The sequence below is a fragment of the Mirounga leonina genome, unplaced genomic scaffold (assembly GCF_011800145.1).
Source record: "Mirounga leonina isolate KUSES-001 unplaced genomic scaffold, KU_Mleo_1.0 Mir_165, whole genome shotgun sequence".
Classification (NCBI taxonomy): domain Eukaryota; kingdom Metazoa; phylum Chordata; class Mammalia; order Carnivora; family Phocidae; genus Mirounga; species Mirounga leonina.
This window is the reverse complement of record NW_023270415.1, coordinates 138178-162232: the sequence shown is the minus strand read 5'-3', so window position 1 is coordinate 162232 and position 24055 is coordinate 138178. Positions and strand designations below refer to the sequence as shown.

The 24055-nt window shown below is 39.1% G+C and overlaps 1 protein-coding gene across 1 annotated transcript in view; it reads right to left on the bottom strand.

Moving 5' to 3' along the window:
- SPIDR (scaffold protein involved in DNA repair) overlaps positions 1-15655 on the bottom strand; it is a 549318-nt gene extending 533663 nt beyond the window's left edge. Inside the window, exon 1 of the mRNA XM_035011122.1 lies at positions 15559-15655. Coding sequence (XP_034867013.1) covers positions 15559-15591 — 33 coding nt within the window. The 5' untranslated portion in view covers positions 15592-15655. The remainder of the gene's footprint in view (positions 1-15558) is intronic.
- Between the last annotated feature and the right edge of the window lie 8400 nt (positions 15656-24055).

Below are 24055 nucleotides of genomic sequence, written 5' to 3'. Positions count from 1 at the left end.
TCTCTGAGACCAGCATTACCTTGATCCCAAAATCAGACAAAGACCCCATCAAAAAGGAGAATTTACAAACCAACATCCCCGGTGAACATGGATGCAAAAATTCTCAGCAAGATACTAGTTAATACAGTAAATTAAAACACTATATTAAATTCACCACAACAAAGTGGAATTTATTCTGGGGCTGCAGGGGTGGTTCAACATCAGCAAATCAACTATTGTGATACATCACATTAATAAAAGAAAGGATGAGATTCATATGATCCTCTCAACTGATGCAAAAAAAAAAAGAAAAATATTTTTTGACAAAATACATCACCCTTTCTTGATAAAACTCCCCAAAGTGTAGAGATAGAGGGGACATGTCTCAATATCATAAAAGCCATATACAAAAGACCCACAGCAAGTATCATCCTCCATGGTGAAAAACTGAGAGCTTTTCCCCTAAGATGAGGAACACAACAGGGATGTCCACTCTCACCACTGTTGTCCAATACAGTATGGGAAGTCCTAGACTCAGCAATCAGACAACAAATAGAAAAGGCATCCAAATCAGCAAAGAAGTCAGATTCTCACTCTTCGCAGACGACATGATACTGTACGTAGAAAATCCAAAGACTCTACCCAAAAATTTCTAGAACTGATAAAGAAATTCAGCAAAGTCACAGGATATAAAATCAACACACAAAAGTCTGTTGCATTTCTATATACTAACAATGAAGCAGCAGAAAGAGAAATCAAGGAAATGATCCCACTTAAACTATATCAAAAACCATAAGATACCTAGGAATAAACCTAACCAAAGAGATTTCTGTACTCTAGAAACTACAGAACACTAATGAAAGAAATGGAGGAAGACACAAAGAAATGGAAAAACGTTCCATGTTCATGGATAGGAAGAACAAATATTTTTAAAATAAAACCAATCTACACATTCAATTCAATCCCTATCAAAATACCATCAACATTTTTCACAGAGCTGGAACAAATAATCCTGAAGTTTGCATGGAACCAAAGAAGACCCCGAATAGCCAAAGGAATATTGAAAAAGAAAACCAAAGCTGGAGTCATCACACTTCCAGACTTCAAGCTGTATTACAAAGCTGTAATCATCAAGACACTACAGTACTGGCACAAAAACAGATACATAGATCAATGGAACAGAATAGAGAACCCAGAAATGGACCCTCTACTCTATGGTCAACTAATCTTTGACAAAGCAAGAAAGAATATTCAATGGAAAAAAAACAGTCTCTTCAACAAATGGTGTTGGGAAAACTGGACAGCCGCATGCAGAAGAATTAAACTGGACCATTTTCTTACACCATACACAAATAAATACGAAATGGATGAAAGACCTAAATGTGAGATAGAAATCCACCAAAATCTTAGAGGAAAACACAGTCAGCAACCTCTTTGTCTTCAGCCACAGCAACTTCTTGCAAGACACATCTCCAAAGGCAAGAGAAACAAAAGCAAAAATGAACTATTGGGATTTCATCAGGATAAAAAGCTTTTCCAAAGCAAAGGAAACAGTCAACAAAACAAAGGCAACCTGTGGTATGGGAGAAGGTATTTGCAAAGGACATACTGGATAAAGGCCTAGTGCCCGAGACCTATAAAGAACTTATCAGGGCACCTGGGTGGCTCAGTTGATTAAACACCTGCCTTCCACTTACATCATGACCCCCAGAGTCCTGGGATGGAGTCCCGCACCAGGCTCAGCAGAGATTCTGCTTCTCCCTCTCCCTCTCCCTCTGCCTCTCCCTCCTGCTTGTGCTCTCTCTCTTGCTTGCTCTCTCAAATAAATAAAATCTTAAAAAAAAAAACTTATAAAACTCAACACCCAAAAAAAACAAAGTCCAGTCAAGAAATCATCAAAAGATATGAACAGACATTTCTCCAAAGAAGAAATACAAATGGCAACAGACATATGAGAAATAGCTCAACATCACTCAACATCAGGGAAATACAAATCAAAACCACAATAAGATTCCACCTCATACCAGTCAGAATGGCTAAAATTAAGGAAACAACAAATGTTGGTGAGGATGCAAAGAAAGGGGAACACTCTTACACTGTTGGTGGGAATGCAAACTGGTGCACTCTGGAAAACCGTAGGAGGTTCCTCAAAAAGTGAAAAATAGACTTACCCTATGACTCAGCAATTGCACTACTAGGTATTAATCCAAAGGACACATAGTGATGTAAAGGAGCTCATGCACCCCAATGTTTATAGCTGCAATGTCCACAATAGCCAAACTATGGAAGAGCCCAGATATCCATCAACAGATGAATGGATGAAGATGTGGAGTATATACGTATATACAATAGAATATTACCCAGCCATCAAAAATATACAAATATATGTAAATATATACACATATATGTGTGTATATAATGGAATATTACTCAGCCATCAAAAAGAATGAAATCTTGCCATTTACAATGATGTCGATGGACCCAGTGAGTTATGCTAAGCAAAATAAGTCAGTCAGAGAAAGGCAAACACCATATGATTTCATTCGTGTGGAATTTAAGAAACAAAACTGATGAACATAGGGGAAGGGAAGAAAAAATAAAATAAGATAAAAACAGAGTAGAACACAAATCACAAAAGACTGTTAACTATAGGAAACAAACTGAGGGTTACTGGAAGAGAGATTGGATTGGTAGGGAGAAGGGATAATTGGGTGGTGAGCATTAAAGAGGGCACTTGATGTAATGAGCACTGGGTATTATGCAACTGATGAAACACTAAATTCTACCCCTGAAACTAATAATACACTATATGTTAACTAAATTGAATTTAAATATAAAATTTTTTAAAAAGTTGAAAAATGAAATTTAAGGAATCCCTTAAAAAGGATTATGAAATTTTATTTTAAATAGTTCTGAAGTGCCCCCCTTCCAATTTAATTTATGTGGAAGATATGACCAGTTTAGTATTCAATAACTTCACTGATATTTACCAACGTATCTATAACACACTAATAACTAAAGGAGCAGGTCTAACTTTGTTCCCATTATGTAATAGCATAACTTATAATATGTCATTTCATTTTTTTTTTTTTGCTTTTGTTTCTATGTGTTATGGGTGAGGCTTCATTCATCTTTTTTGCATGGGATCTTAGAGGATTAAAGAGGAAATGATAACTTAAAATGTTTTTATACTTGAAAGATAAATGAGTATAAAGATTCAATTTATATGGAGCTTAAAATAGTCACCTACCTTCTCCCTTCTCAGACCAATCTTTTAGAATGGAATATTACTCATAGTTAAAGGATTAACTTAAAATATACTTGTCTTTAACTCACTTAATCTGAAAGTACAGTTTTCCCTAAATTTCTTCCCATTTTTATAGGTAAAACATTAGAGGAACATAGCAAGGGGTAAGCTTTTCTATTTTATTTTTTATTGAACCTGTGCTGGGAAGGAGTAGTTTTTCTTTGCCTTTATACTTGGTGAGAAGTCAAAAGAGAAACTGAAGACAAGGTAGATTATGTTCTTAGTTTAGTCTCTTTCATCCCAGCTCTTACTTCCTGCCCCATCCTGCTTTCCTTACTGTCCGGATTAATTAGATAGCCGATTTTATTTTTTTTTATTTATTTTATTTTTTTAGTAATCTCTACACCCAATGTGGGGCTCGAACTCACAACCCCAAGATCAAGAGATGCATGCTCTTCCAACTGAGCGAGCCAGTAGCCCCAATAGCCTGCCACTGTAACGTTTAAATAAAAGTCACACATTTCTACTTTGAAAACATCATAATCACTCTTCACTTCAGAGTTTGCTTTGCTTCTCTGTACGGTTATACCTTAGGGATCTTTTTCCTCCTTTAAATTACTGATAAAAATGATCTTGCTTTATATGTTGTATATTTTGAAAGCATAGTATTTTGTTAAATATATATTAGAAAAGATAAGAAAGGCAAGGAGGTAGAATGATTTTTATAAATCTGCATGGATTCATTTTAGATCTGTAGATAACGTGTCTTTTTCCAACTCTGTTTAGTTAAGGTGTACAGTATTTATTTAACCTTTCTAGTCAACATTTTAGAAAAAGTCTGTGCTTTTGAAATAAGGGAAAGAGTCACTGACTTTGAAACCACCATTTTCCTTTTTAAAAAAATGTCATTTTTTGCTTTGGTTTTTGATCATCAAATATAATTTTGTAGGTTAAACAGTCTAGATGCACTGATCTTGAAAAGGGAGACTTTGTTTAAGTCCTATGTCCACCATGAATATTGAAACTGTTTCATGATATCGTATGGGTTTTTTTGATTTGTGTTTGATACAAATGAGTTTATTGACTAAATATTAGCTTAATAAAGAATTATAAAACTCACAGAAGAATAAGAGTTCAGCAAAGTTGCAAAATACAATCTCAATATAAAAAATCAATTGTATTTACACATACTAACAATGACCAATACATAAATGAATTTTAAAAATTGTGCTAATAAAACCATAAGAAACTCAACTAGAGAGAATAAACAGAGGGTTCCTGGAAGGGAGGTGGGTGGGGGGAGCTAAATGGGGTGATGGGTATTAACGAGTGCTCTTGTGATGAGCACTGTGTGTTGCCTGTAAGTGATGAATCATTAAATTCTACCCCTGAAACTAATAATACACTATACGTTAACTCAAATTTAATCTAAAAAAAAAAAAAAATGCACTAATAGTACCAAAAAGAATAAAATACTTAAGGAATAAATGTAACCAAAAAAGTGCAAGACTTTCAAAGTGAAAACTATAAAATACAGTTGAAAGAAATTAAAGATCTAAAAAAAATGGAAAGACATGGATTGGAAAAGGAAAACAATTTTTTCTGAGAGAGTGAGAGTGTAGGGGGAGGGGAAGAGGGAGAGACAGAATCTTAACCAGGCTCCATTCCTAGCATGGAGCCTGACTATGGTCTCAATCTCATGACCCTGAGATCATGACCTGAGCCAAAATCAAGAGTCGGACCCTTAACCAACTGATCCACCCAGGTGCCCTGGAAAACTTAATATTAAGATGACAGTACTCTCCAATTAATCTACAGACTTAATCCAATAAAAATCCCAGATGGCTGTTTGCAGAAGTTGACAAGCTGATGTTATTATTCACATGGAAATTCAAGGAACCCCAAACACTTTAAATAATCTTAAAACCTAAAAAAATTAGAGACTTCACAAGCTACAATAATTAAGAAAGTATGGTACTGGCATAAGGACAGCACACACATCAGTGGAAGAGAATTCATAATCAAGAAATAAACTCTTACATTTATGGTCAATTGAATTTCAAAAAAAAAATAAAATATAGTGGAAAAAGAATAATCTTTTCAACAAATGGTGCTGGGACAACTGGATATCCACATGCATAAAAATGAAGCTAGACACCTTATACCACACACAAAAATTAACTCAAAGTGAACCAGTTTTAAGTGAAAAAGCTAAAACTATAAAACTCTAAGAAAAAAACTCTTAGAAATAAATCTTCATGGAGCACCTGGGTGTTTCAGTCAGTTAAGCGCCTGCCTTCAGCTCAGGTCATGATCCTGGAGTCCCAGGATGGAGCCCCATATCAGGCTCCTTGCTCAGCGGGGAGTCTGCTTCTCCCTCTCCCTCTGCTCCTCCCCCACTCATGCTTGCTCGATCTCTCTCAATCGCTCACTCTCAAATAAATAAAATCTTTTTAAAAAGGCGGGGCACGCCTGGGTGGCTCAGTCAGTTAAGCGTCTGCCTTTGGCTCAGGCCATGATCCCAGGGTCCTGGGATTGAGCCCCACGTTGGGCTCCGTGCTCAGGGGGCAGGGGGGAGTTCTCCTTCTCCCTCTGCCCCTCCACCTCCCACTACTTGTGCTCTCTCTCTCCCTAATAAAGAAATAAAATCTTTAAGAAAATAAAAGAGGGGCGCCTGGGTGGCTCAGTTGTTAAGCGTCTGCCTTCGGCTCGGGTCATGGTCTCAGGGTCCTGGGATCGAGCCCCACATCGGGCTCCCTGCTCCATGGGCAGCCTGCTTCTCCCTCTCCTACTGCCCCTGCTTGTGTTCCCTCTCTCGCTGTGTCTCTCTCTGTCAAATAAATAACATCTTAAAAAAAAAAGAAAAAAGAAAAGAAGAGAAAAAAAAAAAGAAATCATGATCTTGGGTTAGACAATAATTTCTTAGGACACCAAAAGTATAAGCAATGAAAGTAAAAACAGATTGGACTTCAAAATTTTAAAATACTTGTACTTCAAATGACACCATCAAGAAAATGGAAAGATAGCCCACAGAATGGGAGAAAATATTTGCAAATCATATATCTGATATAGGAGTGGTATAAGAACTTATAAAAAACACTTTATAAAAGTAAAAAGATAAATAACCCAACTAAAGCATGGGCAAATAACTTAAATAGGTATTTCTTCAAAGAAAACATAAAAATGGCCAATAAGCACTTGAAAAGACATTCAACATCATTAGGAAAATGTAAACCAAAACCAAAACAATGAGATAACACTTTCTACCCATTAAGATGGCTAAAATCAAACGATAGGCAATGACAAGTGTTGACAAGGACGTGGAGAAATTAGAATCCTCATTCCTTTCCGATGAGACTATAAAATGATGCAACCTCTTTGGAACAAAGTTCGGCAGTTCTTTAAAATTTAATCACAGAATTACCATACGACCCAGCAATTCTATTGGTATGTTTATAGCCAAGAGAAATGAAAACTTAGGTCAACCCAAAAACTGGTACAGAGAGGATCATAGTGTTACTCCTAACAACAAAATGTAGAAATAATCCAAATGTCTATCAATTGATGAATGGATTTTTTAAATGCAGTATATCCATGCAATGGAAAATTATTCAACCATAAAGAGGAATAAAGCAACAACGACAGGTGCACCTTGAAAACACTACGCTAAATGAAAGAAGCCAGTATAAAAGACCAGATATTATTCCATTTATATGAAATATCCAGACTAGGCAAATCCATACAGACAGAAAGTAGCTTTGTGGATGTCATGGAGTTTTTTTTTAGGGTGATGAAAATGTTCTGTAATTAGAAATATTTGCCCAACTCTGTGAATACACTAAAAACCAATGAACTGTATACTTTAAAAGGACAAATTTATTATCTCTGAATCACTCACACATTGCCAGTCACTGTAATATTGTACAGCCACTGTGAGAAACAGTTAGTTTACTATAAAACTAAACATCCAGGGGTACCCGGCTGGTTCAGTCCACAGGGCATGCAATTCTTGATCTCGGGCTGCAAGCTTGAGCCCCACATTGGGTGTAGAGATTACTTAAAAATTCGATCTTAAGGGACACCTGGGTGGCTCAGTTGGTTAAGCATCTGCCTTCGGCTCAGGTCATCATCTCAAGGTCCTGAGATGGAGTCCCACATTGGGCTACTTGATCAGCAGGGAGCCTGCTTCTCCCTCCGCCTGCCGCTCCCTCTGCTTGTGCCTGTGTGCACGCACTCTCTCTCTCTGACAAATAAAATCTTTAAAAAATATATAACCTTAATAAAATAAAACTAAACATCCAATTACCATATGACCCAGCAATTATATTCTTGGGCATTTATCTTAGAAAAAAGAAAACCTATGTTCAAACAAAAATCTGTACACAAGTGTTCATAGCAGTTTAGTCATAAGAGCCAACAGTGGAAACAGTCCAGATATCCTTCAACAAGTAAAATGTTGAGCCAAACGGTAGTACATTCATTCCATGGAATACTACTCAGCAATAAAAATGAACAAACCAACTTGGATTAATCTCCAGAGTATTATGTTGAGCGGAAAAAAAAAAAAAAAATCCCAAAAGATTATAAACCATACAATTCCATCTCTATAACATTTTTGAAATGATGCAATGTTTAAAATGCTAGGGGTTAATGGTGGGAGTTACTAGAAGGGAGTGGGTATGATTGATTATTAAAGGGATCCCTGTGCTAATGGAACTGCTCGGTATCTCTAGTGGGGGTGGATACATGACCCTATACATGTGTAAAAATGTACAGAACTAAATACACAAAGTCTAGAGAAATCTGTACAAGATAATTGGATTGTATTAATGGCAATATATCTGTGGTGATGCTGTACTACAGTTTTGTAAAATGTTACTACTGGAGCAAACTGGGTGAAGGATACAGGAGATCTCTATTACTCTTTACAACTGTATGTAATTCTATAGTTATCTCAATTTTAAAAAAGTAATTGCCTCTCAGGGACAGAATTAAGTACAGGAAAGAATAGGGCAGGGATTGCTGGTTTTCATGAGAAACTTTTTTGTACTATTTCATCTTATTTGTAAGCATATATTATTGATTAAAAAGAAAGAACACCTTCTCCCTTAAATGAGGCATATATGTGAAGTACTTGACAATAAACATTACTCTCTTTCCCTTCCATTTTAAGGATAATGTAGACTAAGATGTCAATACTAAGTAGTCTAATTCTGAATAGAGCCACCAGTAAGTCATCCGATGAGATTATCAAGGGCTAAAATTGGAACCTTAAGGTATTCCTACCAAGATAACTATGAGAGAATCCCTCACCATCACTGAACAACTTTAAAACTAAGCCCTCTTCCTAGTCCTTCTTCAGCAAGCTGAAAGAAGTAATTCCAGGGAAATCTAGAGGCAAAGTAATAGAGGATGTATGATAGGTTTGTCCTCATATAAAAATCCTTTCATTATCATGGTGTTTTATTATTATTAACTGCTTTCATTACCGCTAACACTGAGTGCTTATGTGTTCAGCATATCATTTCATGCATTCTCATCATTTAATCCTCATACTAATGCTGAAAGATATAGGTATTATTTCCATTTTGTAGACAAAAAAACTACAACTTAGAAATGTTAGGTCTTTGCCCTAGTCAGAGAGCTAGTAAGCAACGTCAATATTTTCCCCCATGTACATCTAATTACAGAAATAGGGATTCTAGCCACTGACTCTGCATTATCTCATCTTAACAAAAGTGCCTAACAATAACTATAATGTGCACCTTCCACACAAAGAAGGTACCACTGGCTGAGTTTCTGACTGAGTATTTGGGAATTCTCTGAGTATCTGGGAATTCACTGGGACATTTTTAAGTCTCAAGCCCATTCATTTTATCAGTCACTAGCTTGCTCCCAATCATGATGTCTCCTCTACCATTCTGCACTCTATGGCCAACAACTCCAGTATTGCCTTTCAAGCATTAAGACTCCTTCCCTTCTACCAATTCACTTTACCAATCACCAATCCACAGGGCTACTGTAAAAAGACCCTAAAATGAGAACTTCCTTCCTATTTTCTTATTACATGTCCTTGGGCAATGCTGGTAAACAGTCTTAATCATTCCCTAGCTCTCTACTCACACACACATACACACAATCACATACATACACCAATTCCATACCCACACTTCCCTTTACTTCTCCATGTCACTGTCATAGCTCAAGTCATCACATCTTCCCCAAGGTTAAAATCTGAGTTCTCCTTCCCTATGGTCTCAGAGTAAAAATGTTCCTAGTCTTCGAAATTAAGCCCTTTCTGTAACAGAATCCAATCTTTGTAGTAAAGGGTCCTTATTTTCTCCACTGGCTCCATCTTTCCTGCTTCAAAGAAGGAAAATGTTTCCTTTCTTGAGAAACACTTTTCACTTGAAATGTAGCCCTGTGTACTCTTCAATTCAAACAGACATATACACTGCATTTAATTAATACTTACCATCATACCCTTGTCATTATGCAAGAAGCACCAGAAATAAAGTAAGTTTTTTGATGAGAACCCAAAAGATTAAGGAAGGAGGGTGTCACCAGGAAGATATAATTTCCCTTTTCTCCCTTTTAGGATCTTGCCAAGATAGTTTTTCCTTCGGTGGGAAAAGAGTGGAGAGAACAGGGAGAGCTACAATTCAGTCTGAGGAGGTAAAAGGAACTGTGAGTAAAGGGGAAGACCAGGAAATCTCAAAAGGTAAGCAACTGGGAGAGAAAGGGAGTATTTGTGGTCATTCCTGGCTTTTAGCAAGGAAAGGGAACACAAAGCATAAAGGAAAAAAGAACTTGAAGCGACAGTGAGGGGCCTAAGTCAGGAGGGAAGAAAGAACTAAAATACTCCTAGCCTTTGAGCAACTGCCTGCCACAATCTATCCCCTGGGCTGAAGTTTCACATATCTGTACATCATAACTCAGGTAAGAAGCAACTAATTCTCTTCAACCTTTCTGTTTTTCAGAGGTTCAACTTCTGGATCACCACTGATTCTCCCCTCTTCATCTTTCAATTTCAGTGCCTATCTCCTCTTCCATTTATAATTTATCAACTCAGTCCTCTCCCAACACCATTCCCAATTCTACTGCTTTAGTCCATGACCATATCAACTGTCATCTTAAGAGTCCAGAAAGATTTCTGTGGCTTGTCCAAAATCACAAAATTAGTTATTTGCAGAGCTGAGGCTGGTACCCAAGTCTTCTAAGTTATTTCCCTATGTTTCTTCAGAGCTAGAATACTTGCAAATCTGGCTCCTGGGTGGCTCAGTCGTTAAGCGTCTGCCTTCGGCTCAGGTCATGATCCCAGGGTCCTGGGATCGAGCCCCGCATTGGGCTCCCTGCTCTGCGGGAAGCCTGCTTCTCCCTCTCCCACTCCCACTGCTTGTGTTCCCTCTCTCGCTGTGTCTCTCTCTGTCAAATAAATAAAATCTTAAAAAAAAAAAAAAAAGAATACTTGCAAATCTTCTGAACTAGTACCCCTTCCATTCATTCATCAGATATTTATTAGGTACTTAATATGCACAAGGGGTTATGGCAGGTGCTCTGGGGGACATGGCGTGAAGACATAATCTTAAAATGTCTACATTATTAAGATAGGTACAAGTAAACCTAATACAAGACATGAAGCTATAAGAATGATATGTACAAAGTTTCACAGGAATACAGAATAAAGTCCATTTACAACTGGGATGATCAGAAAGAAGGTGGGATTTGAGGTGGACCTTGACAGATGATCAAGGTTCCAATAAGCAGAAATGGAAGAAATGGCATTACTCCAAACCAAGAACATGAGTAAATACCAAGAAGCAAGAAAGTACCGTGAAAACAGTCATTTACTTTACCTAAAGGATAAATAATGAACAAAGTTAAGGAATAAGGTATGGCCACTTTGTAGAAGCTGTGAATAACAGGATGAGAGCCTGAACAAAAGCAAGGTCTGGAAGTGACTACCTGTGTACAAATCCTGGCTTCTTCACTTAATTGCTTTGTGACCTTGGGCAAAGTACTTAACCTCTCTGCTATACCTCAGTTTTCTTGTCCATAAAATGAGACCAACAGAACCTGTTTAAAAAGACTGTTGAATTAAATAAGTTAATACATATCACGTATTAAGTCCAAAATAAATGATTATGTAGTCAATAAGAAGTAAAATGATGCTTAAGCAGAGGAATAACAATATAACTAAAGTGGTGTCTCTAAAGGAAAGTCATCTCAGAAGATGGAACAGGAACATGCTTCATGGCTGGTACCACAAAACCACTCCAAGCAGGGAGTACTTTGGACCTGACCTAGGGTGACAGAAAAGGGGGGGAAAAAAACCTGAGGATCTGTACTGTGGGAATCTGGCCAAGCTCCCAAAGTATATGTGGAGCAAACTAGTTTTGGTCCAGCAAACACTAAAATTACTTGGCCCCTAGACTCCTACTATAAAATAAGAATAATAGTCAGAATTTGCTAAGAAAAAAATTTTCATAAGGACTAAATATTTTGACATAAGGATACTGAACCTGACAGCAATGAGAAAAATGCATAGTGCTAACTACTGGTGACCCAGACATGGATAAAACAGATACGTGTTTCTCCTCGTGGAATTTGAAGCATGTTCCCTGTGGAGTTCAGATGGTATTCTTTGACAAGACAGTGAACTCTTCATGATTCTAAAAGAGTCTTTACCCCTTTGTTTCAAACCTCTTGTATTTTAGAGATACATTTTATTATAACATCTTTATAATAACTAGAAATAATTTTAAATAGGAAGTATGTGATTGAAAATTGTGCCTTGTTATCTGTTCTTACCGTATTATAATTTAACCAAGAAAGTTGAGAAGAGTGAAAGCATATGTATTAAAGTAAGGGAAATGTACAATTCACCTTGTAACCATTTATAACACCTTATGTAATTTTCCCAGACTGGTTTATCATGTAACAATAAAGAAAGCTTTTCTAGGGGAAAAAAAAAAAAACCCTGGGGAAAAACTATTGGTAGCTAGCCTCCAAGATGGCTCCCTATCATTCCTACCTTTTAGCATTCACATCCTCTCTAGTCCCCTCTCACACTGTACCAGGTTGATCTGTGATGAAGAGAACAGGATGGAAGAGATGATATGTCACTTCTGACACTGTTATAAAAGACACCAGGGCCTCTTTCTTAGCCCATCCCTCTCTCTTTCTCTTCAGAAAGCCAGTTGCCATGTTGTGAGAACTGCCCTATGGAAGTGGCAAGGAACTGACCCTTGCCAACAAACAGATGGGTGAATTTAGAAGTGGATCCTACAACCTCAGTGACCCTTTGACTGCCACTTGTAGGAGACCCTGAGCTGGAACCAGCCAGTTGACCCATTCCCAGATTTCTGACCTTCAGAAACTATATGAAAAAATAAGCATTTGTTTTAAGCTGCTTCAGTTTTGAGATAATTCGTTAAACAGCAATAGATCACTAATACAATTATTGAAAAGAAAAACTGATAAGTTCCTGAGAGCCTCAAGTCAAAAACTAAGAGTTCTAAGTTAGGATGTAATATGAATGCCTGACACTAAATTTTTCGTTGCCAAGGCATCCATTTCAGAAGACATCATCTTGAATAAACATAGCACCAGTTACATGACAATTACTAGCAGATCGGCATGATAAGGAATTAAGCCGTCCCTCCCTCCTCATGAAGGTCCCGCTTTCAAAACACCTTTCAAAACACCCTCGATAACCTACAGTTAAACCTACATAACTGACCATTTGAGTGACCCTGCTTCTTCCTTCTGGTGCCCTAATTCCCACTCTTAGGCTTTAAATTAGCCAATAAAGGGGCGCCTGGGTGGCTCAGTTGGTTAAGCAACTGCCTTCGGCTCAAGTCATGATCCTGGAGTCCTGGGATGGAGTCCCGCATCAGGCTCCCTGCTCGGCAGGGAGTCTGCTTCTCCCTCTCCCGCTCCCCCCTCTTGTGCTCTCTCTCTAATAAATAAATAAAATCTTTTAAAAAATAAATAAATAAATTAGCCAATAAATAATTAACCTCCAAAACCCTAGATATCCCACCCTCAGACCCTAATAAAATCAGACCCCAAGTTCTCTTGCTCTCCTTCTCCCCCAGCCTCCCTCAACCTCGCAGTGTGGCCCTTGGGTGTGCAATATACCCTCCAGGACCTGTGAGTAATAAATCTCATTCCTCAAAGTTCCCTGATGGATTTTGCTGAAGTGCATCCTGCAATCATAATAACCACAAGGTCTGCTCAGCCACAACAGTGGCTCTGGTTGGGAGAAATGGCTTGCTACAAGTAATGTGGGGGCCCAGGCAAGTGCCTCAGGCATTCCTAGCCAAGCATCACATTGAATAGGATGAGACCAACACAACGCAAAAGAAACTATTAGGGCTTCGTGGACTAAGGATACGAAATTAATGACTTCATGATACACTGAGTTTAAACTGAGCCCAAGGAAAAGTCAGCTATATAGAGTGACAGCTAACATCAATCTATGAGATTGCAGAGAACAAATTTGTAAAAAAAAAAAAAAAAGCACCAGGTCAAAAATTAGAACATGGCAGCAAAAGAGTAAAGAGAAGTAAATAAGGGGTGCCTGGGTGGCGGCTCAGTCAGTTAAGCATCCAACTCTTTGATTTTGGCTCAGATCATTATCTCAGGGTTGTGAGACTGAGCCCAGAGTCCAGCTCTGCACTCAGTGGGGAGTCTGCTTGAGATTCCTCCCTCTCCTCCTGCCCCTTCCCCCACCTCATGCACTCACACTCTCCTCTCTATATAAAAATAAATCTTTAAAGAGAAGTAAATGAGCAGATGCAAGACAGGAAGAGAATCAGGATAGCAAGTCAGGCACACTTGGGCCCCTCCTCAGAAAAAAAAAATTAAATAAAAGTAAGTGATGTGTCAAATGCTACAGTGACCATGAGTTAACAATTTCATGTAATTCCTTGATTTTTTTTCACATTTGAATATTTCTGGAATCAGAATGTGTCTTACAATCAATAGGTATGTTTGACATAGGTTTCTTTTACTCCCTATCATCAGTTACAAAATTCACAGTGTCTGACAACTGATGATATTCCAGAAGCAAAGAAACATAATAAGCAAGTTAAACCTGTATATGTGGGCTATTTTTTCAAGAAGGTTTTTTTATTTTTGTTTTGTTTTGTTTTTTGTAAAAGGAAAAGGAGTCAAAAAGGAGGCACTCAGAGACATCTGGGTGGCTTAGTCAGTTAAGCCCAACTCTTGATTTCACTCAGGTCATGAGATCAAGCTCCCCTCCCCGCTCCCCTTCCCCCCCCCCCCCCCGCTCCCCGCCGTGGGCTCTGCGCTGAGCATGGAGCCCCCCTTAAGATTCTCTACCTTTCCCTCTGCTCCTCCCCCCTGATGGAGCGCTCTCTCGGGGGAAAAAAAGAAAGCACTGTGTTTGCTTTTTAAAATTTTGTTTTAATATGATGAGACAAGCATATCTGTAAGCAAGGAACTTAGAAACAGCTTAAAAAGGTAATGGACACGTGAGTGCCAAGACAAACACAACTCACGGAAGAAAAAGATGTACTCACAAATACAGGTACAATCATCTAAATATCATTAATGCAAGACTTCCTTTACACGTACTCCGTGTCCAGACACTGTAGTATAAGTTGGTATACACAGTTTGGCAGCGGTTAGCTTTAGACTCCTCTCCCACTGACGCAGGAATAGAAGATTCAGAAACAGTTTAGAATAGAAAGGAAAAGTGTGGCAACAGAGATCTCTGGGGAAAAAATGGTACATCCATTCCAATATCTACCGCTGTCTTCGTGTGTACCGGACAGTCAAAAAGAGACAATGCCAAACACTAAAGAGCGTAAATATATCTCACATGCTAGTTCCAGATTCAACTCCTGTTGCTCACTTCCATCACCTCTCCGGCTGCGACCTCTCGCCTTTCCCAGAGAAGTGGCTCTACCCTCCGCACCTCCAGTGGTTTTTCTCCCGGCCCTCCCATCCCACCGGGAAGGCGCGACCCCGACGGCCCGCGGAGGCCTCAATACGCACACCTGTGCAAGAGACCGACCTCAGAAGAGGCAAACAGCGACGCGGGTTCTAGCCATGCTCACCCACGGAAGCTGCCGCAGCCTAGCCTAAGATCACCGTCTACACAGCGCCCACCTCTCACCCCTACCAGCCTGAGGCCAGCCACGCGCTCCTTGAGCCCCGTTTGCCCGGCCCATGGGGAATAGAGAGGAGTGGGGACACACTGGCGCGCGGAGGGGGAAGGAGGAGGGCGCTCCAGGGCGACCAGCAGAGACAGCGCAGACCCGCTTGGCCTGACGCGGGTTCCCAACCCAGAACTTACTTACCTTCCGGCCACTAGAGCTACTGCTGCGGGACATCTCCAGGTACACCGCCTCCGCCCACGCGCTCAGGCTCCCCAAAGGCGCGCTTCTTGCTCAAGGCGCCGGAAGGCTGCGCGCCTCCGAACGCTCAGGGCGCGTCATATCGCGCGCTGCAATTGGCGGGCGCTCGGGCAGGGGGCGGGGCTTCTCCGGGCGCCCTGCCCTCTCGGCTCTTTGCGCCACGCGTGCGTTGCGATTGGAGGACCTCGGATGTGGGGCGGGGCTTCTCAACCACTCGACTGCACAGAGTTAATATGGCTGGGTTGTGACCGGAGTCGTCCGTGTTCACCACCTCTGTGAGTACGCTGCTCATGGCACTTATCGCTGAGGCTTGGGATTCTGTGGAGTGAGCTCTGGGAGGGCTGCATTGCTGCCCATGGAGTTCCTGGTTGGGGAGCTGCTGGGCGGGTTCTTGGGGGGGGTCAGACTCCAAGTGTTTTTCAAATAAAGTTCTTAGGTGGTCTGTTTTGTCAAGCAACAACTGACCTTAAATAAAAACTCGAGGGGCCCCTGGGTGGGTCTAGAGTTATCACTAGGACCAGTGGTCAGCTGACACCCAGAACTAATAATGAGCAGAACCAAAGGAAGTCTCTGGGGGCCCAAGACCTATTAAATCCCTTTGAAAAGGGGAGGATTTTGGCAGCAAACTGTCAGATTTTTCAGACCTGACCCCTCTATGTCTGACCACTTCATTTTTTTTTTTTTTTAAGATTTTATTTATTTGACACACAGAGAGATAGAGAACACAAGCGGGGAGAGCGGCAGGGAGAGGGAGAAGCGGGCTCCAGGGAGCCCGATGTAGGACTCGATCCCAGGACACTGGAATCATGACCTGAGCCGAAGGCAGACGCTTAACCGACTGAGCCACCCAGGCGTCTGACCACTTCAAAAAGGCAACTGCCGCCCAAGGCTCAGCGGGATTGATCTCCACACAGAACCGAGATCCTTCACTGCTTGAACATAATAAGCAGTAAGTGCTGAGAGCTGACCAGACTAGACAGAGGCCCTATCTCAACTGCAGTGCCCACAGACTAACAGCGTTTGGTTCGTTAACTTCCTACACCTTTCCATTATTTTTTTGTTGTGTGGTTTGTCTTATGCCCTGCTCTGTGTGCTGTGTAAGAAGCCAAGTATAATCAATCACATGGTGAAATATCATTGAGTTTGGAATCCTGAACCTGCTTTATAATTGTGATTTAACTTTGCTTTATGATTGAATAAAGCTTGACATTGTGAAAAGACACAGCTCGTGTGTGTGCCTTCATAGCATGCTCATGACAATGGCTGTCAGTTAAGCCTCCAACTGTTGATCTCAGCTCAGGTCTTGATCTCAGGGTGGTGAGTTCAAGCCCAAGGCTCCCAGTGTGAAGCCTACTTAAAAAACAAACAAAAAAACTTTGAAGTAGGCTACAAATTCGATAAGCAATACTTAAGGAATGGTTCTAGCTGCTCAAACCAAAAGAAAGGAGTGTTCTTTCCCCATCTATTGAAGTGGGGGTAGGTTAGGTATCCAGAGCAGAAATTCTCAAATTTAGGACAATTAAAATCACCAAGGGGATTTGCAATAACAGGGATGACTAATTTCGGATTCTGTAGGTCTAAGGTGGTGCTAGAGAACTTGTATTTCTGACAAGTTCCCAAAAGTTATTTGATGGGGAGAACAAATGTAAAAGACATAGAAAAAAAAAAAAATTTTTTTATATCTACAATCAGACCTCTCCATGTTGCTCAGCTATAGCCCCTTAACACTACCTGCGTGTCATTGCCACCTGAATGTCTGAGAAACTCTTCAACCTAAATTTTTCTCCTCCCCAAAAATGATAATTCTCCATCTCAGTAGTGGCACTGACATCCACCCAGTAGCTCATGCTGAAACCTGGGATTTTCGTGAACATTTTTGTCTCTCTTATCAAAATCCGGCCTGTCCCACCTCCCATTTATAAATTTCTCACCTATCCACTCATTCTCCACTGCCACTACCATATTCCAGGCCACTAATTTCTTTTGCCCAAACTACTCAGTAGCTTCTAACCAGTATCCACTAATACAGTCCTGCCCCCATCTACCATATACATAGAATCCATTCTCCATATACACATTCCAGTGATGTCTACGCTGTCCATATTAGTCTTCCTTTCAGTTGCCAAAGGTACCCTGGGGCCTCCGGGTCTATGAATCTGCTACTCCATTTGCCTGAAAGGCTCTGGCCTTCTTCTGCCATGTCACTTCATACACAGCTATTGAAAATTGTTGACCCTGGGAGATAGGTACATAGAGATTTAATATATTACTACTTCTACTTTTCAAACATTTGAAAATAATTTTTAAAATTTTAAGTTGGGGGCGGCTGGGTGGCTCAGTAGTTGAGCATCTGCCTTCAGCTCAGGTCATGATCCCAGGGTCCTGGGATCAAGCCCCGCATCATGCTCCCTGCTCGGCGGGAAGCCTGCTTCTCCCTCTCCCACTCCCCCCGCTTGTGTTCCTGCTATCGCTATCTCTCTCTGTCAATAAGTGAAATCTTTAAAAAAAAAATTTTAAGTTGAGATTTTTAAAAACTAAAAACAGAAAACAAACAAAAACAAAAACAAAAAGAAACAAACAAAAAACCCAGAACTCGATCTTAGTTTCTCTGAACTCTCAAAGCTGAGCCTCCCTGTTCATTTTTATGGACCCTATGCTTCTTTGAAGGTGTTATAATAATCATAATCTAAAAATTATAATTATCATCTGGTTCCACCTCCACCAAAAGGTAGTACCATTTCTGTCTTCTTGACCTTTATATCCCCAGCACTTAGCACAATGTCTTCCATATACAAAGCACTCAAATATTTGCTTGAATGAATGAATAAACTAATAATTATTAAATAATTATTTCTAATAATTTGTTGAGGTCTCACAGCTACAAAGTGTTTAGGATTAGAACTCATGTGTGACACCAAGGTCCATGTTTTCTCCATTCTACCATTCATAAAATAGTATAATTATGAGGAATTTTCAGTTGAACAGAGAGGCTTAGCAAAAGTCAATTATCCATAAGAAAGATAAGCCTGTGCTGGAATGCATTTTTGAATATTTGTCTTGTCAACAAATATTTGATGCCAAAACATAAAAACAAGTGCAAAAACTTTTCTTTTAACTCTTTTCTCATCAAACTTTTTGGCCTAGTTCTTGTTTTGCAGATATCTGGGGTTTTTTGTGTGTGGTTTTCACTCTGCTTACAAGGATCCTAAGCATTCCATAAAAGGGCCAGTGGAGTCTGTGATGGGGGCAACAATCACAACAGATCTCTACGATACCACCAGGGCAGCTCTTCTTCCCTCTGTTTTAAAAATAGGTTGAGACTTCATATAAAGAAAAATATAAGGGAGAAATGTTTGAAATCTACTAGTCTATATCCTTTTCTAGCCTAGTAGTTAAGAATGCAGTGGACTGCAACTGAAGCCAAGATTTGAATGTGAAAAAATGAAACTGTAAAGGTATCAGAATAAATAATAATCAAAATTCATTTACAATCTTGGGGGGGTGTTTCTAACTATGACTCAAAATTCACTATTCATGATAGAGAAGATTGATATACTCCTCATGATACAAAAGATTGATATACTCCTCATGATATAAAAGATTGATAAATTCAACTGTGTAAAAGCCTTAATTTATGCATGGCAAAAACTACAACAAATAAAGTAAAAGACAAATGACACAGTAGGAAGAATACTTGACACTCCTCTCATGTAAAAAATACTCCCCTAAAGTATAAATTACTCTTGAAATCAGGAAAAGAATGACCAACAACCCAATAGAACATGGGCAAAGACATGAAGCGTTCAAAGAAAAAGGGACACAAATACCCTTTATATATATGAAAAATGTGGCACCTCGTGAGAAATACAAATTAAAACTGCACACTGAAAATATTGGTTAAAATCTAAATATTTGATAAAACACATTAGGGTAAAGGCATTCTCATAAACTGCTAATGGAAGTACAAAATCGTAACACTCCTATCAAGGGGAATTTGGCAATATTTTTCAAAATTACAAGTGCATTTATGCTTTAAACTAGTAATCTCCTTCTAGGAATTATTTCTACAGATATACATGCACACATATGAAATGATATGTATATAAGGATATTTATTGCAGTATTACTTGCAACAGTAAAAGACTAGAAATAACCAAAGTACTCATTTACATAAAGGAGACTATCAAATAACCCATGGTACACCTTCACAATGATCCCTAGGATATATTTTAAAAAGCAAAGGGTGGAATAGAGTTCATAGCATGTTTCTTTTCTAAGGGTATGAAATCAGGGAAAGACTTACTATTTGTATTTGCTTGTGTCTGCATGAAGATACACATATAGAAGAAAAAACCTTATTTTTTTTTTTTCATCTAACATCTTCTATCCTTTTTAAAAAAATATTTTTACTGGGGCGCCTGGGTGGCTCAGTCATTGAGCATCTGCCTTCAGCTCAGGTCAGGATTCCAGGGATCAAGCCCCGCATCGGGCTCTCTGCTCATCAGGAAGCCTGCTTCTCCCTCTCCCACTCCCCCTGCTTGTGTTCCCTCTCTCACTGTCCCTCTCTCTCTGTCAAAATAAATAAATAAAATCTTTAAAAATATATATTTTTACTTAAATTCAATTAACCAGCATATAGTAAATCATTAGTTTTTTTTTATTATGTTATGTTAGTCACCATACAGTACATCATTAGTTTTTGATGTAGTGATCCACGATCCCTTGTTTTCATATAACACCCAGTGCTCCATGCAGTACGTGCCCTCCTTAAAACCCATCACTGGGCTACCCCATCCCCCCGCCCTTCCCCTCTAAAACCCTGTTTGTTTCTCAGGTCCATAGTCTGTCATGGTTCATCTCTCCCTCCAATTCCCACCCCCCTCATTTTTCCCTTCCTTCTCTTAATGTCCTCCGTGTTATTCCTTATGCTCCACAAATAAGTGAAACATATGATAATTGACTTTCTCTGCTTGACTTATTTCACTTAGCATAATCTCCTCCAGTCCCATCCATGTTGATGTAAAAGTTGGGTATTCATCTTTTCTGATGGCTGAGTAATATTCCATTGTACATATGGACCACATTTTCTTTATCCGTTCATCTGTTGAAGGGCATCTCGGCTCTTGCCACAGTTTGGCTATTGCGGACATTGCTACTATGAACATTGGGGTGCATATGGCCCTTCTTTTCACTACATCTGTGTCTTTGGGGTAAATACCCAGGAGTGCAGTTGCTGGGTCATAGGGTAGCTCTATTTTTACATTTTTGAGGAACCTCCACACTGTTTTCCAAAGTGGCTGTACCAACTTGCATTCCCACCAATAGTGTAAGAGGGTTCTCCTTTCTCCACAACCTCTCCAACATTTGTTGTTTCTCTCCCTGTCCATTTTTGCCATTCTAACTGGTGTAAAGTGGTATCTCAGTGTGGTTTTGATTTGGATTTCCCTGATGGCTAATGATGATGAATATTTTTTCATGTGTCTGTTAGCCATTTGTATGTCTTCTTCAGAGAAGTGTCTTCTCATATCTTCTGCCCACTTTTTGACTTGTTTATTTGTTTTTTGGGTGTTGAGTTTGAGAAGTTCTTTATAGATTTTGGATACCAGCCCTTTATCTGTAGTGTCATTTGCAAATATCTTCTCCCATTCTGTGGGTTGCCTCTTTGTTTTGTTGACTGTTTCCTTTGCTGTGCAGAAGCTTTTTATCTTGATGAAGTCCCAAAAGTTCATTTTTGCTTTTGTTTCACTAGCTTTTGGAGATGTATCTTGAAAGAAGTTGCTGTGGGCGATGTCAAAGAGGTTACTGCCTATGTTCTCCTCTACGATTTTGATGGATTCCTGTCTCACATTGAGGTCTTTCATCCACTTTGAGGTTATCTTTGTGAATGGTGTTAGAGAATGGTCGAGTTTCATTCTTCTGCATGTGGCTGTCCAATTTTCCCAGCACCATTTATTGAAGAGACTGTCTTTTTTCCATTGGATATTCTTTCCTGCTTTGTCAAAGATTAGTTGACTGTAGAGTTGAGAGTTGATTTCTGGGTTCTCTATTCTGTTCCACTGATCTATGTGTCTGTTTTTGTGCCAGTACTATGCTGTCTTGATGATCATAGTTTTGTAATAGAGCTTGAAGTCCAGAATTGTGATGCCACCAGCTTTGGTTTTCTTTTTCAACATTGCTTTGGCTATTTGGGGTCTTTTGTGGTTCCATACAAATTTTGGGATTATTTGTTCCAGCTCTGTGAAAAAAGTTGATGGTATTATGAAAGGGATTGCATTGAATGTATAGATTGCTCTAAATAGCATAGACATTTTAACATTATTTGTTCTTCCAATCCATGAGCATGGAATGTTTTTCCATTTCTTTGTGTCCTCCTCAATTACTTTCATGAGTGTTCTATAGTTTTCTGAGTACACATTCTTTGCTTCTTTGGTTAGATTTATTCCTAGGTATCTTATGGTTTTGGGGGTGATTCTAAATGGGATCAATTCCTTAATTTCTCTTTCTTCTGTCTCATCATTAGTGTATAGAAATGCAACTGATTTCTGTGCACTGATTTTATATCCTGCCATGTTGCTGAATTCCTATAATAACTGTAGCAGTTTTGGGGTGGACTTTTTGGGTTTTCCACATAAAGTATCATGTCATCTGCAAAGAGTGAGAGTTTAACTTCTTCTTTGCTGATTCAGATGCCTTTTATTTCTTTTTGTTGTCTGATTGCAGAGGCTAGGACTTCTAGTACTATGTTGGACAACACTGGTGAGAGTGGACATCCCTGCCGTGTTTCTGATCTTAAAGGAAATGCTCTCAGTTTTACCCCATTGAGAATGGTATTCACTGTGGGCTTTTCCTAATGGCTTTTATGATATTGAGGTATGTTCCCTCTATCCCTACATTCTGAAGAGTTTTAATCAAGAAAGAATGCTATATTTGTCAAATGCTTTTTTCTGCATCCATTGAGAGGATCGTTATGGTTCTTGCCCTTTCTTTTATTGATGTAGTGAGGATGTTGAACCACCCTTGCAACCCAGAAATAAATCCCACTTGGTCATGATGAATAATCCTTTTAATGTCCTGTTGGATCCTATTAGCTAGTATCTTGGTGAGAATTTTTGCATCCATGTTCATCAGGGATATTGGTCTGTAATTCTCCTTTTTGGTGGTAATTCTCATCTTTGTCTGGTTTGGGGATCAAGGTAATACTGGCCTCATAGAAAGAGTTTGGAAGTTTTCCTTCCATTTCTATTTTTTGAAACAGCTTCAGAAGAATAGCTATTAATTCTTCTTGAAATGTTTGGTAGAATTCCCCTGGGAAGCCATCTGGCCCTGGGCTTTTGTGTGTTGGGAGATTTTTGATGACTGCTTCAATTTCCTTAGTGGTTATAGGTCTGTTCAGGTTTTCTATTTCTTCCTGGTTCAGTTTTGGTAGTTGATACATCTCTAGGAATGCATCCATTTCTTCCAGGTTATCTAATTTGCTGGCATAGAGTTGCTCATAATATGTTCTTATAATTGTTTGTATTTCTTTGGTGTTAGTTGAGAGCTCTCCTCTTTCATTCATGATTTTATGTATGTGGGTTCTTTCTCTTTTCTTTTTGATAAGTCTGGCCAGGGGTTTATCAATCTTATTAATTCTTTCAAAGAACCAGCTCCTAGTTTCGTTGATCTGTTCTACTGTTCTTTTGGTTTCTATTTCATTGACTTCTGCTCTAATCTTAATTATTTCTCTTTTCCTGCTGGATTTAGGCTTTATTTGCTGTTCTTTCTCCAGCTCCTTTAGGTGTAAGGTTTGGTTGTGTATTTGAGACCTTTCTTGTTTCTTGAGAAAGGCTTGTATAGCTATATACTTCACTCTAGGACCACCTTTGCTGCATCCCAAAGGTTTTGAACAGTTGTGTTTTCATGAATTTTTTAATTTCTTTAATTTCCTGGTTGACCTATTCATTCTTTAGTAGAATGCTCTTTAACCTCTGTATATTTGAGTTCTTTCTAAATTTCCTCTTGTGATTGAGTTCCAGTTTCAAAACATTGTGGTCTGAAAATATGTAGGGAATAACCCTAATCTTTTGGTACTGGTTGAGATCTGATTTGTGACCCAGTATGTGATCTACTCTCGAGAATGTTCCATGTGCCCTTGAGAAGAATATGTATTCTGTTGCCTTAGAATAGAATGTCCTGAATATATCTATGAAGTCCATCTGGTCCAGTGTATCATTCAAAGCCCTTGTTTCCTTGTTGATCTTCTGCTTAAAAGATCTGTCCATTGTAGTGAGTAGGGTGTTAAAATCTCCTAGTATTATTGTATTATTATTGAGGTGTTTCTTTTTTATTTTGTTATTAATAGGCTTATAAAATTGGCTGCTCCCTTGTTAGGGGCATAAATATTTACAATTTTTAGATCTTCTTGTTGGTTAGACCCTTTATTATGATATAGTGTCCTTCC